This window comes from Tarenaya hassleriana, unplaced genomic scaffold, assembly GCF_000463585.1.
Source record: "Tarenaya hassleriana unplaced genomic scaffold, ASM46358v1 Cleome17, whole genome shotgun sequence".
NCBI lineage: Eukaryota > Viridiplantae > Streptophyta > Magnoliopsida > Brassicales > Cleomaceae > Tarenaya > Tarenaya hassleriana.
In genome coordinates this window covers 1,611,601-1,627,031 of record NW_010965122.1, presented here as the reverse complement: position 1 = coordinate 1,627,031, position 15,431 = coordinate 1,611,601, and the positions used below count along the sequence as shown (strand labels likewise).

The window sequence follows — 15,431 nt, the reverse complement described above, 5'->3', positions numbered from 1 at the left end:
CTACGATACTGTATTAAGTTCTAGAATTGAAAGAAAGAATTTGGGATAATTTCTATGATACCCGTTTAAGCAAAATAGAAAATAAAATTTCATATAATACTATAAAAATTAAAGGAAAATCTGTGACAAACACAATAATAAAAAATAATTATTAATATTTAGAAGAAGACTTCGTGAAATTTTTATTAAAAAAAGCTTCATTATTAGAAGAGTTGGAAAATTTATAAAAAATCGAAATTTGGAATCGAGAATCAAATATTTTCATCATGTAATCAGAAAATGTGTGATCATCTTTCAAAACTCTTAATGCGAAGAAAGAATCATTCATCCAACTAATTTTATTGTAATGTTGTATTTCACCAAAAATCAAATCTTTTTTATTTAAACATAAAATATAAATATTCGAAAACCAATTCGAGGCAACTACACATAATATTATTGGCATTTTTCTCTTTAAATGTCAATGCGTTGAACCAATCATTCTATGCTGGACCACAAGACAATTGGAGATTTTGGATCTTAAACCTGAGTATTTTTAATCTAGGATATACAAATAAAACTCTAAGTAATTGCAATTGCAATGAACAAATAGATATAAAACAATTATATTAGTTATTTATTCGGGGTTTTGTTTGACTATCACTTGAAGTCAAATTAAACTTGAGTTGACAATCTTTGCTGCCATATTTCTGTAATTATTCCACCAATATCGGAATGAAAGAATACATCTATTTACATGTAAATATTGTTTATTTCAAGTACACACATATATATAATAATTAAATATTTACTTTCCCGTGCTTTTATTCCGTATACTTTCGTGTGTTATTTGTTTACGTATATCTACAAAACAAAAAATTACGTTACGTACCAAATATTTTGATCTATTAATTATGTTGACTATCCCATAGCGAATAATATCCGATTTAAAAGGAACCATGAAAATATTTTGCCACGAGAAAAAAAAAAAACTGAAAATTGGGCAAAAAAGAAATTTTGAGTTAAAAACAAATTCAGCAAAAATTTATTTTTTTCCACATGAAACCTCTCCTTATATTAGAAAGAAAATTTTTTAGAGGTTTCGTATCTTGTTTGGGTATCCATTTTATAAAATAAATAAAAAATCTTTGTATTTTTTTTTTACTTTTAGGCATATATAGTTGGTTTGCGTTGAATTCGACCGGTTTGGATCCGGTTAAATATGATTTGTTCGTTTACATTTGTAGACCGGTTTAATGTTTGGGTTTTACCAGTTTATTATCATTTGTAGTGGTTTAATGTTTGGTTGCTATGCTGTGAATTTCTCGGTTGCTCCTTTACTAAAGAACATGTTTGAATATCATAAACCATCTAATACATATATTAGATGGTTTAAAATGAATTGGTTGGATTAATTCTGGTTAAATGTGACGTTGGTTTATGTTGTTGCTATGTTTGAATTTCTTGGTTGCCATTTGAATATATAATAAGAAAGAGCTTATATTTGAAAATTACAGTTATAATTGTCTAATCAGTTCCCTTTCAATTATAACACAACTTATATATATATATATATATATGTGTGTGTGTGTATAATAACTCTATGTGTGCAAAAACAAAAATCATAATCACTATTAGGTCATTTTAGGAGTTTTTTTCTCTCTTTTTGTCGTTTCATTAGGCCCATGATGTCACATAATATTTCTCATTAAATCAATAACTCTATCAATTATTAAAAAATATTTATTTATTTATTTATTTATTTATTTCGCCCTCCACGTATATAATATATAAATGAACAATCTTATTAGAAACTATTTTGCTTTATATGTTTCTATCATATACCCACTTCTATTCGCATTTTTTTGGCAGTAAAAAATAATTCCATAAATATTGTTGTTTACAACATAGAATACATTCAATTACATTTTATTGTTTTATAAAAAAAAAAGAATACCCGTTTTGTTTTATTTTTCTTCCCAAGTTGTTGGTGGCATTTTCGGTCGTAGTTCCACGGAAGGACCAAAGATAGTTGAAACACTTCATCAAGTCTTTATCTTTGAATAGTCAAAAGTCTTCGCTTCCCCTTATAATTATTATTTTCCTCAAAATATTTAAAATTTCAAATAAAAATATTGCGGCTATCTCTTCTTTGACTTCCTCTCTCGCCTCTTGGAGATGATTCAGACCGTGTCCATACATTACATACACATATTCATCATTGTAATGTGTGTATATATATATAAGTGTGTATATATACACATGTCTCTTCGTATCATATGTATACTATATAATAAATGTTTATATATGTTTCCAAGTAATCATCAGTCCGGCAATACTTGAGAAGCTTAAACCCTTTAATAATTCTCATCCCAAAAAAATAAACTTTTTTTGTTCTGTCTTTCCGCGTGTGGGATTTCGATACGAAGGTTTGAAGAAATTTAAATGGCGATAAAAGAGAGATCACTGGAAGAGACGCCGACGTGGGCTGTCGCAGTAGTTTGCTTCGTTCTCGTTCTCATCTCGATCTTGATCGAATATTTCTTACACTTTGTCGGTCACGTGAGTCACATTCCCTACTCTTTCCTTTTCCCTACTCTCATATTTCGAATTTTATTTATAAGATTAGTTCAACCGTGTTTTTTTTCTTCTATTGATTCTACGTGGATTTATCCGATTTGATGATCGTATTAGGGTTTTGTTACGAACCCTAATCCGTAGAAATTCATGGAGCCGAGTACCGATGTATACTTCTTCCTTAGCCGGAAAAAAAGAGGAGCTAGTATCTTAGTTTTTGTATTTTTGAGTTCGATATGTTACAAAGTTGTAAAATCGATTGTTAATTCCGTAACCAAAAAAAAAAATCATAGTAAACGGACCGTAAAAACCCATCTTCTTTTATTGGGCAGTGGTTTAAAAGGAAACACAAGAGGGCTTTGTACGAAGCTCTAGAGAAAGTTAAAGCCGGTACGTGAAAAAAATTTCATTATTCACATTTTTCGTACACTTCTTTTCAACACATTAGCTATATAAACATCATCTAATCCGATTTGTCGGTTTTGTTTGGGTACGTAGAGCTTATGCTAATGGGATTCATATCCCTTCTTCTAACGGTACTCCAATCGCCAATCTCAAACATTTGCATCCCGGGGGACGTAGCCGCGACTTGGCATCCTTGCAACAGTAAACTCGAGCTCAGTAAATACGGTAAAGATTACATCGATGACGGTAGGAAGCTTCTAGAAGATTCGGATTTCGATCTGTATAACCCTCGACGGAGTTTGGCCACAAAAGGATATGACAAATGTGCAGAAAAGGCATGATTCTATATATATATATATATATATATATATATATATATAATCTCATCATATTTAAGGATTGGTTAGTAAATTGATCTCATAATTTTGGGTTATTTCTTCTTCGCTATGCTTTTTCAGGGTAAAGTCGCTCTTGTATCAGCGTACGGTATCCATCAGCTACATATATTCATCTTTGTGTTGGCTGTTTTCCATGTGATATATTGTATTATGACGTACGCTTTGGGAAGTACAAAGGTACATTCATATCTACACACACATATATATATATATATGTGTGTGTATGTACACATGTATGATGTTTGTCGTTGCTTGTGTAATGTGTATATATGTCGTTTCGGTTTCTGCAGATGAAGAAGTGGAAAAAATGGGAGAAAGAGACAAAGACTATCGAGTACCAATACGCCAACGGTACGACTTTTCATTTTCTTAATTAAATCCAACGGCAAAAATCCAATTCTGTAGTCATCGAATCTTTTTTTTTTTAATTTGGATTTCTTTCGTTTTTAATTTGGTCATTTCAGCGTTCAAGTTTTCAAATTTAAAGAAAAAGTATAGATATTAGATTTTTGTCGATTTTCGGATCAATTTGATTTAGAAAAATGCAATTAATTTTTTAAATTAAATTTGTTTGGGCTATTTGGTTAGATAATGTTTGTGTGGTTCAAACCAAATGGTCCAATATATATGCACATTGTGTATGATCAATTACTTATAAAAAGCTGCTTTTGGTAGTGATTGAAATGACTTTGGCGATGTTACGCACGGAACCTTTATATCCGGGACTTTATTATTAATCAATTTTAGATGATTAAATAATTATGGTTTTGTTGACCCAAGTGAATTAAAAAAATTAGTTGACGTGGATCATTGCCATTGGGTAACAATTGGATTAAAAAAATTAACCTCAGAATCGGCTTGATTTGTTTGACTTGTGAATTTATTATATTAACTTATGTAACATTTTAAAAAAAAATTATTTTAATATATGATATTTGATGCTGAGTGAATTGATAATGTTTTCGACAACGCAGACCCAGAGAGGTTCAGATTTGCAAGAGATACGTCCTTTGGACGCAGACATTTGAATATTTGGAGCAAATCTTCTGTTACTCTTTGGATTGTAAGTTCAAAGACTTTTAATAACTCTAACTATATATATATATATATATCTGTTACACGGTCTAATTTTTTTTAAAGGGAACTTTTTTTTTATAACTAAAAGAGCATTTTAACGTATTTGATGGAAATTAATCGAAATGATGTTATATTGACATGGAAATTGTTGCAATTTTTTGCAGGCATGTTTCTTCAGGCAATTCTTTGGATCGGTGACCAAAGTGGATTATTTGACGCTTAGACACGGATTTATTATGGTTATAATAATTCACTACCAAATTTCAATCTTAATTTCTCTTTATATATCGAATTCGAAGTTCTTTTTTTACCCGAATAGGTCAATGTTTTTAACTGTGGGGGTTTCAGGCACATTTACCGCCGGGAAGTGCAGTGAGGTTCGATTTTCAAAAGTATATCCAAAGATCGTTGGAAGAAGATTTCAAGGTGGTCGTTGGAATAAGGTCGGTCCATTCTATTTCATTCGAATCCATGTATGATTAATGTTGTTAATTTGAATCCATGCTTACTAATAATACGTGTGCATGTGAATGCAATGCAAATGCAGTCCCGTTATTTGGTTCATTGCGGTCTTATTCATATTGACCAACACACATGGTGAGTTCCAAATCACCTTATCAAATCTCAATAATTATAATTTAATTTCATTTAACACAACCCTAATTCATATATCAATTATTTGTTTCGTCTCCCCTTTTGTGATCGTGCTACTATAGGATGGAGTTCATATCTTTGGTTACCCTTCATCCCATTAGTTGTAAGTGAATACACAATTAATGTCGTATATAAATACAGTGTTCAATCTTTTTTTTTTTAAAGAAAAGTATTTCAAGTACTGTTATATGATACATTTCTTATGCATATATATGATTCATATATATAGGTAATACTTGTGGTAGGAGCAAAACTTCAAGTGATAATAACGAAATTAGGATTGAGAATACAAGACAAAGGCGATGTCGTGAAAGGAGCTCCGGTGGTTGAGCCCGGCGACGATCTCTTCTGGTTCGGCCGTCCTCGTTTCATCCTCTTCCTCATTCACTTGGTTCTTTTCACGGTATTATTACTTTAGATCCTTAAATCGAAACGATTTCATTACATATAAAACCCATTAATTCTTGGGACAAATTTAACTATTTAACTTGCACAAAAAAAAAACTTAAAATTTATTACAATAAATCATCAATTATTATTTTTGAAAAAAAACACTATCACCTATATAAAATTATTTAAAAACTATACTTCACTTTGAATTTGTTATAAAAAAAAATCAAATATTAATTTTAATAAGAACAATTCCTCAACTATCTAAATTATTTTAAAAAATATAATATTTTAGTTTTGTTATAAAAATCTATAGAATTTGAATAGAAAAACATATATAAGTTATACAATTCTAAGATTCACAAAAAAATATAATATATATATTTTTTAATTTATCATATTGTCATAGTATATTAAACATTTGCTAGCTATTAATTCTTGGATGAGAATGTATCCTAACAAGAAAATCCATCCCCCTTGTGTGTGGCATATCTTTGTTTGTGTTGCAGAACGCATTTCAGTTGGCTTTCTTCGTTTGGAGTACGGTAAGATATGGATTTTAATTTGCTACGGAAAATGAATCGAAGCCGGTTCGTTCGCCGTTCGTTTCGGGTTAACGATCTTGATCTTACCTTTTGCAGTACGAATTCACCCTCAAGAACTGTTTCCACCACAAGACTGAGGATGTTGTCATCAGAATCACGATGGGGTAAAGTTCCCTCACACGATAAACCCTAATTTGCCAATCTTGTTCACATAATTCAGAGAACGATCGAAAACCCTAATTAGCTATCCTTTCCGTCGTGGAAACGTGCAGGGTTTTGATACAGATTCTGTGCAGTTACATCACTCTACCCCTCTACGCTCTCGTGACACAGGTAAACAATTAGCCATATGATCATATTGCATATAATGTTTTCACCGTAAACCCTAATCGATGGTTGACCGAAACCCTAAACAGATGGGATCGACGATGAGACCGACGATATTCAACGATAGGGTGGCGACGGCGCTGAGGAACTGGCACCACACGGCCAAGAGACACACCAAGCACGGGAACTCCGAGCCGCACACGCCGCTCTCGAGCCGGCCGGCTACGCCTTCCCACGGACTGTCACCGGTCCATCTCCTTCACAGTTACCCTCACCGCAGTAGCTTCGACCACCAGAGCAGCTTCTCTCCTTCTCCTTCTCCTCCGAGATTCTCCGACCATGACGGCGGCCGCCCAAGCAGCCGTTTCTTCGACCCGGAATCCCAGAGTGTGTCTCGTCACCACCGTGAGATCGTGGATTCCGACAATAGCCCCGGTCGGAACCTGCAGTCTGACGTGGCGAGTCCAAGCGAGAGAGGTGGGAAAGAACAGGGAGTGGGAGTTGGTGAGGATGTGAAGGTTGACTTGTCGGAATTCACTTTCACGAAATGATTTTGGGGGTTTGACGTTTCTTGTAAATGGGATGAACTCGAGGATGAATCAATATATTTTCTTTCTTTTTTTATTTCTCTTTTTCCAATAAATTTTGTTGAAAGATTATAGATCAAAATTCACAGCACAAATATCATATTTATTTTATGGTAGCTTAAAAAAAAATCATTCACCACATTGAATAATGTATATTCTTATAAAAAAAACATTCATTTGTCTGATATAAACGTTGTAATAATAGCAATCAAGTGTAATAAATCTTAGTAGAGAAAAGCTTTCATTTGAAAAGCAAATCCAGTTTCATATATTAATATATGAAATTGTTTTGGCTGAAAAAAGAAAAATAACAAATGGCAAAAGAGCAAGTGTTTGTTTTGTGGCTGATTAAATTTTGCATTTAATTAAAAATTATTTATCTTTTTTCACAGAGCTCGCCAAATTTCTCTGCGACCAGAAAAATTCCCTTTTCTCACTTCCTCGGTTCTCTCTTAGGTCTCCGCTAAAATGGCTCTTCGATCCCTCAAATCGCCGTTCACCTCCGCCTCCGCCTCCGCCTCCGCCTCCGCCTCTGTCGCCGTCTCCGGCGTGAGGAAGCCTCACTCGTTCAATTTCGCATCGAATCCGATCGCCGCCGCAGCACTCTCCGTCGACAACCGCCATTCCTCGTTCTTCGGCACCACTTCAACCCTCAAGCTCAATCCCAGAACCTCCTCCCTCTCCTCTGCCGCTTCGCCGTCGACGGCGGCGAATAGATTCCGGTGCTGGGCGTCGGCGCTGACGCCGCAGCTGAGGGAGACGCTGGACAAGCTGGTGAGCTCGAAGAAGGTGGTGCTGTTCATGAAAGGGACGAGGGATTTCCCGATGTGCGGGTTCTCGAACACGGTCGTGCAGATCCTGAAGACGATGAATGTGCCGTTCGAGGACGTGAACATTCTCGAGAACGAGCTTCTGAGGCAAGGGTTGAAGGAGTACTCGAATTGGCCGACGTTTCCTCAGCTTTACATCGAAGGTGAGTTCTTCGGTGGATGTGACATTGCTCTCGAGGCTTTTCAGAGTGGTGAGTTGCAGCAAGTGGTGGAAAAGGCTATGTGTTCTTGAAACCACAAAAAACAGAAATACACATTTTGTTGATTCTGTGATTAATCTGTGATGAATGATACAGAGGTTGTGTTTCTGGGTTTGGGGTTTATTCTTCGAAATATAATGGTTTATAGTGTGTTCACGATCATGACAGAACACTGCAATTGTCTGGAAACAAAACAGTGTTGCTTCTTCCTAAAGTGAAGTCTATACACTAAAAATATCAACTATTATGTGATCTTGTATTGGTGTTTGATGCTTCTTCCTGATGCTTTGAGCCCTCTTTGCGATTCCTCATGTGTGCGAAAGAATGCAGGACTTCTCCTTGGGTAAGAACGGGTCTGGCGAGACAAGGGATTTTCAGGTCCGAACGGTGACTGGTTTGGCAGCAAGTGATAGGTAGTTGATGCAAGTTTCAGACACCGAGATGAGAAACCGGTAGCAAGCTATAGCGGTTGCGGAGAGAAGCAAGAGAGAGGAAGTACAACAGAATCTGAACATCAAGACTCGATCTTTCTTTGCAGATTCCAGTATCTTCCTGATCATCACCCTGAGCCGTTTGTCTCTGACCAAAACCCCCAAGTCATGAGCCGACGACAAGTTGAATCCTGAAGTTGGATCTAAAGTAACAGCAAATTTCGGAGATCTGAATCCAGTGATGTGGAGCATCCATCGGTACAGTATATCGGCTACTGTCCTGCAGAGTTGTTGGCGAAACGTATGGGCTTCTCGGGAGACAAATTTCCGGACCAATGAAGTACCATTCTGTTCATCGAAACTCGAAGATATAAATCAATGCCAGAGCCAGCTTCAAGAGGGATCTAAGAATGTGAAACACTAAGTTATAACTTCAAAGCCTATGGAAGGGGACAGAAGAAGAGAACTCACCGCAGTGACCACAAGTCTTCTAAGGACAGCACCATCTTTTGATGCTAATAGCCGCAGGATCAAACTTGTGCTGTCAACAATGGTGTCTGTTCTATTGGTAATGGTGTCGACAGAAGTTCCTTGACTCGACGATGCTACCGATTGCAAGCGTTTCCTAATTTTTTTTTAAAAAGGGGTATGACATAACTTGTTATATAGGGGCTTAGAACACAGAGAACAGAGGTTAGAAAAAGAATCTAGCTTGACAATTGGGTTGTAGAAAAGGGAGTTGAGACAAGTGGAGAAGAGATGCCAATTTCAGCGTATAACAGTCTCATGACTTAAAACATGAATTCACTTACCTTGTAGAACTTTTACTCAGGAAAAGAGAGAGCCTTTCCCATCGAAATTCCTTCCTTCGGGTAAGAACCACCTGCAAAGCACCAACAACAACGACATTTTCAGAAGTTCCTCTGATTCAGCTGCAGACTCTAATAAACTTTTCTTTCATGCTAATTTAATTCAGTCGGTCTTTCATGGACAAAATGCTTAAAAAACAGACAAAAGTTTCTCTCTTTGAAGCCTGAAACAGATCTCTACTGAGACATGTTCACTCTAAGTAGTTTGTTGCCATACCGAATACAGAATTCTCCTTGTTGCAGGAGAATTCTCGGTGAGGAGCTTCTGAACTACAAAGGGGTATGCAGCTTCAAACGTCTTAAAGTTCGGATCCCCAACGGCGGCCAGACCTGACAAGAGGATGAACAGAAAGCCTATAACGATGAATCTTAACCAGGATGCCGCCAAAGTTCCCGTACCTTGCTTGGCTAGAACACGATGAATAATGAAAACAATGGACCTTATTTTGACCCTAACAAGACAGACATTTCAATATAGCTTAACCTCATCTATTCCTGAATGTGGGTTTGGTATCTATTGCAAATAGCTAATAGCTATACAACAAACTTGCATGTGGATCAGATTACCATACATAATGCACTCCACACAGATACCAGAGCAAAAGAAGGCTTCTCTCTGAAAATTACTTACAATAATACAGACGTGATTCCTTTTTTTTTTCTTTTGGGGTCAATAAATTATACATAGAGACTCCAGGGCTAGGTCGCAAATACCTTCCAAGGAGGCGAGAGAACGTAAGACAAGTGTGAAGTACGGCGGCATGCGGAACTGATATTTCAGGGCCACCGAAACTATTTTTCCAAGTACCTAGAGTGTCACAAAATTATAAACATGAGGAAAAGGAATAGAACCAGTATTTGATCAGAACGTTAAACTATAACAATGTTCAATCAGTTCAGTTGCAGATTAAAGTTCAGAGCCACACTTCAGCAACCATCTCAACCCAACCCATTACTTATAAAGCAATTAGTGGTGTCACTTGACCATGAAGTGCATCTCAAAAGGTATAATTTGGATTCTCAGCTTGATCTTGTACCTACCTAGCCTAAGGTCATATATGCCAGTTGCAATTGAAGAAATGAACAAGAACATAGGACTAAATCTACTATCTTCCCAAGTTTTAAGTGCTCAACTAGAAGGATGGGGAAGAACTGTGACGGTCTGCTACTAATCCAACTTTGAATGTTGATCTATAGAACCTTCCATTTTCAATAAGAGATCAAAGTAATTTCACTTGGTGCTGCTCGGAAATCCTTGAGGTATGCATCATGAGTACATATGCCCCTCAGGGCAATCAAGCTGCATTAACTACTATACTCACCTTGCTGAACTTGATATCAGGAATCCCATCTTTAAGTTCAACCTCTCCCATTGTATCTTCCAGATCCTATATAATTTTTTAAAAGTCTTAAGCTGATGGGAGAAAAATATGTTTTACAAGAAATTATTTTTATACCATAGTAATACGACGTGTATTGGTCCCTGGCTTGATGACATCCATCTCAATCAATGCTTGAACAAGAGAAGCCCAATCACCATTAACAATGTGCACAATTGATGCAAGCATGGCGAACTGATGTTTTCTTTGCATTCGACAAACTAAACCAAAATCCAAAAACCTTGCACAAAAAACACAAAATTAAATCAGGATCAACCGGTCATGATCATAGGACTTTTCAGTGCTATGATAACGAAGTTATCAGGAGTTACCCTATTTGTCCTGATGATGTGTAACGTAAATTTCCAGGATGTGGATCTGCATGTAAAAGACCTGTTTCAAGGAGTTGAACTAGTGTTGCTTCTACGCCTTTTCTAACCTACAATTCATTGAAAGAGAAGGGGAAAAAAGATTAAGCAACTGGATCAACTGTAGAGTAAGGATTCATGAAATGACCATAAGAAATTAGAATGGATCAAAACATTAGTTAAGATGTAGTTTCTTTCAAACAACCAAAGCCCACTGCAAGATGTGCCATATGCTCTGATCTGGTCAGTGACCTTTTAAATCCAAGCTGGTCACAATGTCGTAAAAGTTAAACTACCCATAGTCATGTACCCCCATTAATAACATAAAAATAGAATATCTAGAGTTCATGAAGTCATTAATCTTTCTCAAAGTAAATGTTAAACCAACCAGATCAAGAAGACGCCTTTTAGCTTCGAATTCTTGTCCCTCAGAATTCTGGAAGTCATAATCAGAGTGGCCAGAAGATATTGAGAGTAAATCGGAAGGGCTCTCACCAACTATCCATTCCATGGTCAGAATCCTTTTCTGTGTTAAATGTCGATACACTTTTGGAACCCGGATATAGGGGAAACGTGAGTGAGCTTCCTTCAGGAACAAAGTACTTTAGTCGGTCACAGCCAACAAAATTACTGAGCAATCCCAACAAAAAAGGGAAAGAAAATTGACACCGGCAAGAACAGCGAGCATGTCCTATTCCAGGGTCCGGACAATGGTTACTATTTAAACAAGCAAAAATATACTACAGTTTGATTCTTGTGCAGATTTCAAGGCACATCATGCTTAAAGTGAACAAACAGCTTGTGAAGACTATTTCTCTAGCAGAAGTGGAACAAATGACATTAGCTTTACTATATAACACATTAAAATGGACAATTATCTAGGGACAAAAACAACAACCTAATGATCAGTACCAGAAACTCAGAAGCATTGGTGGCCTCCAAAGTGTAGTCAAGTTCTCCAGCTAAACCCTTTCCAAGCTCATCAGCATATAAACGGATATCACTTTTTCTCTTTGCTACCTTTCGCAATATGCCCAACTGCAAAATTTAAACTCCTGTATCATATAGGTTTCACAAGTTTGAAACAGATCGATATGAAAAAAATAAGTGGTTTTGGTACACACCCCAAGCCGAAGGATGTAAATGTCACGTAGTACGGAATGTCGCAGATCAGGTCGTTGAACTTTCACAGCTACATCTAAACCATCAACAGTCCTTCCTCGGTACACCTAAAATGCACATCAAACATGAAGGACAAGATGGAAAGGGAAGATTAACTTCAATGCACATTCCACATGCTAAGTCACAGCAGATAATTCATACAAGCTTATTTGTTAGCTTATTATGTACCTGACCAAAGGATGCTGCCGCTATAGTTTCTTCAGAGATGTGACTAAAATATGATTCAACTGGAGCGCCCAATTCCTCTTCAATGATTTTCATAGCCTGGGGCCTGGGAAATGGAGGGATTTGCTCGTGTAGGTCAGATAGCGCCTGCAGTAAGAACATAGTCCACAAATGAAAGTCAGATAGCCAACTAGCATTATTAAGAACAGCAAAATATGACGAGAAATAATTCGGAATCGCACACTGGAAAGGCCCCTAATCTAACAAAGCATAAAAACATAAAAAACATATCACTATTTTTCAACTAGAAGTAAAAAGAAAAGCCACAAGCAATTACATATAAGTTCTACTGACCTTGGAGACTTCTGTCCCAATGATATCTGGCCTTGTGGAAAGGGATTGGCCAACTGGATCAGCAGAAGAGAAGGAAACATAATAAGTAATAGAACAAAATACTTAGTATATGGCTCCTAAAATATAAAAGGAGCAAGTGAGCTCAAGCACAGTTTCATACTTCACAGCAATACCCACTGACCTTTGATAAAAGTTGGGCCCAGATTTAGCAGGGTTTCTTTCAACACAATTCCAAAATTTTTCCCTGAAGCTTCTACGTTTCTGCCCTTATCTGATTCTGATGTCTGTATTCTGATAGCAGCAAACATGAAAGCGAAAAACACCTACACATTAGCAAAATAATTAAACCATATCAGTGGTTCTCTCAAGACAAGAATGAACAGAACTTGAACAGACACATTTTCCCAGAATATACACTATAGATGACTCAGACAGAAGTCAACCAAAATTATCCATGAACTTGTTAGCTCAAAGCAATTTGAGTGAGAATTGAATAATCAGTAAGCATCCTCAAATGTTAAACGCTGCCTATGAAATTTTCCAAATTTCCCAGAATATACACTGTAGAGATGGCCAATATCACACTGAACCCAAAAAAACATATCTTTAATTGGGCAGTCAAAAACCCATTTACTTGTATCAAACATTTACAAAATTTTTACTTTCATAAAAGATATTGTAAGTGGATTGAGGTAATTTTAGATCTCATGAGCTAATCTAGAATTTAAATCATCTAGTGAATAGAATTCAGAAGCAAGCAACCAAAATTCTTTAAAGATACCTCAAGAAGTCTAAAAGCCACAACATGTGGCCTGCAACTAAAGTAGTCTGCAACAGCTTCCGGTTCATAAACTTCAGGAAGTGGTCTAGACCACAGCTTCGACAGATAGTAGAAATAACCAGCATACGCCTCCAAGGCTTTGACATCAGCCATGAACAAGTCCACACCAGAAAGCCCTACAAATAAAAACATACATCAAAATGTTTTTGGGGCGAATATTAACAGTGAAAAGCTCGGAAACACAAAGATGCAGATTGATAACAAAAGTTAAAGCAATCTAAGGGCCTATAATGATATAATCATAGACTCGGTGTTTTGTTTCAAATATAACAAGCTAGGATCCTGCATACAAAATGCTCTGCTGATGTAGTGTGACTCCTTTGCCAAAAGCAGTTACTCTCCACCCTTTTACACGAAAATGGTAGAAAAAGGGTGGTTTCCTCGGATTATATAACATGACAGACACTGCTACTCACTACTGCATATATCTTAGTAGTACAAGTCTACAGCATAAAAACACAAACTTTACTTGCCCCAACTCCGATCATAAGTGCCCAGAATCGTCAATCATGTGAGAAGATTTTATTCCTCTACTCTGAAGAAGTTTCCCTAGACACTATGTAGCAAATCAAGAACAACTTTCTTTGTGGACACAGCAATTAGCTCCAGACCTTCTGATATTTGTCGAAAATATTGTCTCAACAGGAAACCCTAGTTACTGAAACAATCATTATTACCAAAAACATAACCAAGACAAGAGAACACCGACCTGGGTACGAAGGTTGTGGCCAAGACTGAGGCTCCAATGGCGGAGCAGCAGGGTCTTCTAGATTCCGAAGCCAGAACACTTCCTCCGCCTTCTTCGTCGCTTCCGGGACACGAAAGGCCTTGTTCGCCCACCGGATTCCGCCGCCGATTTTGTCCTTCAAGAACTCCACGTCCTTGCGGACAACTTCGGAGACATTGCCGAGACCGCCGGCCACGATCGTCGATCTTCTCCGACTCACACGCCTGGAATCAGACACGACAGCGGCCGGCGGCGCGTGAATAAACGAACCCCCCGGCGATATCTCCGACTCACACGCCTGGAATCAGACACGACAGCGGCCGCCGGCGCGTGAATAAACGAACACCCCGGCGATAGGGAAGCCATATCACCGGAGGAAGAGATGGAATCGCGATGGGAATGGGGGCTCTCGTGGGGTTTTGCGATGCATTAGGGTTTTGGAGCGGAGAAGAGCGAAACTAACAGTAATAGATGTGAGAGAGAGGGAGAAGCCATGGAGTAATTTGGGGGTTTTTTGGTCTGTGGCTCTGAGGGGAAGAACTGAGATTTGCTTCGATTATGTCGATAAGGTTGGACTGATAACTATGGTTTTTTTTTTTTTGCCTCACACATTCAAATTGGACCGTTACTCTCTCCAACTTTGTACCTTTAACATGAAAACAAAATAGGAAAGTTGAATTTACAAAGAAATTCTCTGCAAATTATATGATCAAAATTCAAAATATGTATCAAATATCGATTAAATTTAAATCTCATCCTCTCCGTACACAATTTTGGCGTCCTACATTTGTAAAAAATATTCTTTTATAGTTTCAACAATACTATAAAATATCGGTTGTGAAATTCATATTATATTAGCTTTGTCTCCGGTTGTTGTGGGGATTTAGAAGGAAAAAAACACACGTGCACGAGAATAAATGGCACAACACGGACGAAGACGATGGATATATTTCATTCGGATAGAACCGGATTGAGAAAGGACACGTGGCCCAATGACAGAAGCCATGCAAGCACCCTTGTCATCCGATCACGATCCTCTTCTAGATTTTCCATCCCAACACTTGTTCTTATAACTCTTTTCTCTTCCAAATCTCTCTTTCCCGAACGGTAAGATGGTGAGACACCGGATACCATGATACGCGTGAT

General features: G+C 37.1%; 3 protein-coding genes across 4 annotated transcripts; 2 read left to right on the top strand and 1 right to left on the bottom strand.

The window, feature by feature from the left end:
• The first annotated feature begins 2,271 nt into the window (after positions 1–2,271).
• On the top strand, positions 2,272–6,976 carry LOC104809974 (MLO-like protein 12). The gene is made up of 15 exons (XM_010536115.2): positions 2,272–2,541; positions 2,889–2,946; positions 3,055–3,296; positions 3,420–3,536; positions 3,650–3,710; positions 4,334–4,422; positions 4,601–4,675; positions 4,785–4,879; positions 4,984–5,033; positions 5,153–5,193; positions 5,320–5,493; positions 5,990–6,025; positions 6,122–6,189; positions 6,298–6,358; positions 6,442–6,976. The coding sequence occupies exons 1-15, from the start codon at positions 2,425–2,427 to the stop codon at positions 6,901–6,903; spliced, it is 1,746 nt and encodes a 581-aa protein (XP_010534417.1). The 5' UTR covers positions 2,272–2,424; the 3' UTR covers positions 6,904–6,976.
• Positions 6,977–7,320: 344 nt separating this feature from the next.
• On the top strand, positions 7,321–8,083 carry LOC104809971 (monothiol glutaredoxin-S14, chloroplastic-like). Its single transcript, XM_010536111.2, has one exon. The coding sequence runs from the start codon at positions 7,408–7,410 to the stop codon at positions 7,999–8,001; it is 594 nt and encodes a 197-aa protein (XP_010534413.1). The 5' UTR covers positions 7,321–7,407; the 3' UTR covers positions 8,002–8,083.
• LOC104809972 (uncharacterized protein slr1919) lies at positions 8,069–14,889 on the bottom strand. Of its 2 annotated transcripts, XM_010536113.2 has the most exons (17): positions 14,584–14,889; positions 14,268–14,509; positions 13,499–13,674; positions 12,899–13,040; positions 12,718–12,770; positions 12,367–12,510; positions 12,141–12,245; positions 11,929–12,054; positions 11,405–11,602; positions 10,981–11,087; positions 10,727–10,889; positions 10,592–10,657; positions 9,984–10,077; positions 9,487–9,599; positions 9,213–9,283; positions 8,872–9,025; positions 8,069–8,748 (listed from the first exon to the last, which is right to left on the bottom strand). In XM_010536113.2, the coding sequence occupies exons 1-17, from the start codon at positions 14,649–14,651 to the stop codon at positions 8,344–8,346; spliced, it is 2,427 nt and encodes an 808-aa protein (XP_010534415.1). In that variant the 5' UTR covers positions 14,652–14,889; the 3' UTR covers positions 8,069–8,343. The 2 variants fall into 2 exon arrangements, with proteins under 2 accessions (XP_010534415.1, XP_010534416.1); XM_010536114.1 differs by lacking the exon at positions 14,584–14,889 and having other exon boundaries at positions 12,899–13,008.
• Positions 14,890–15,431: the final 542 nt, after the last annotated feature.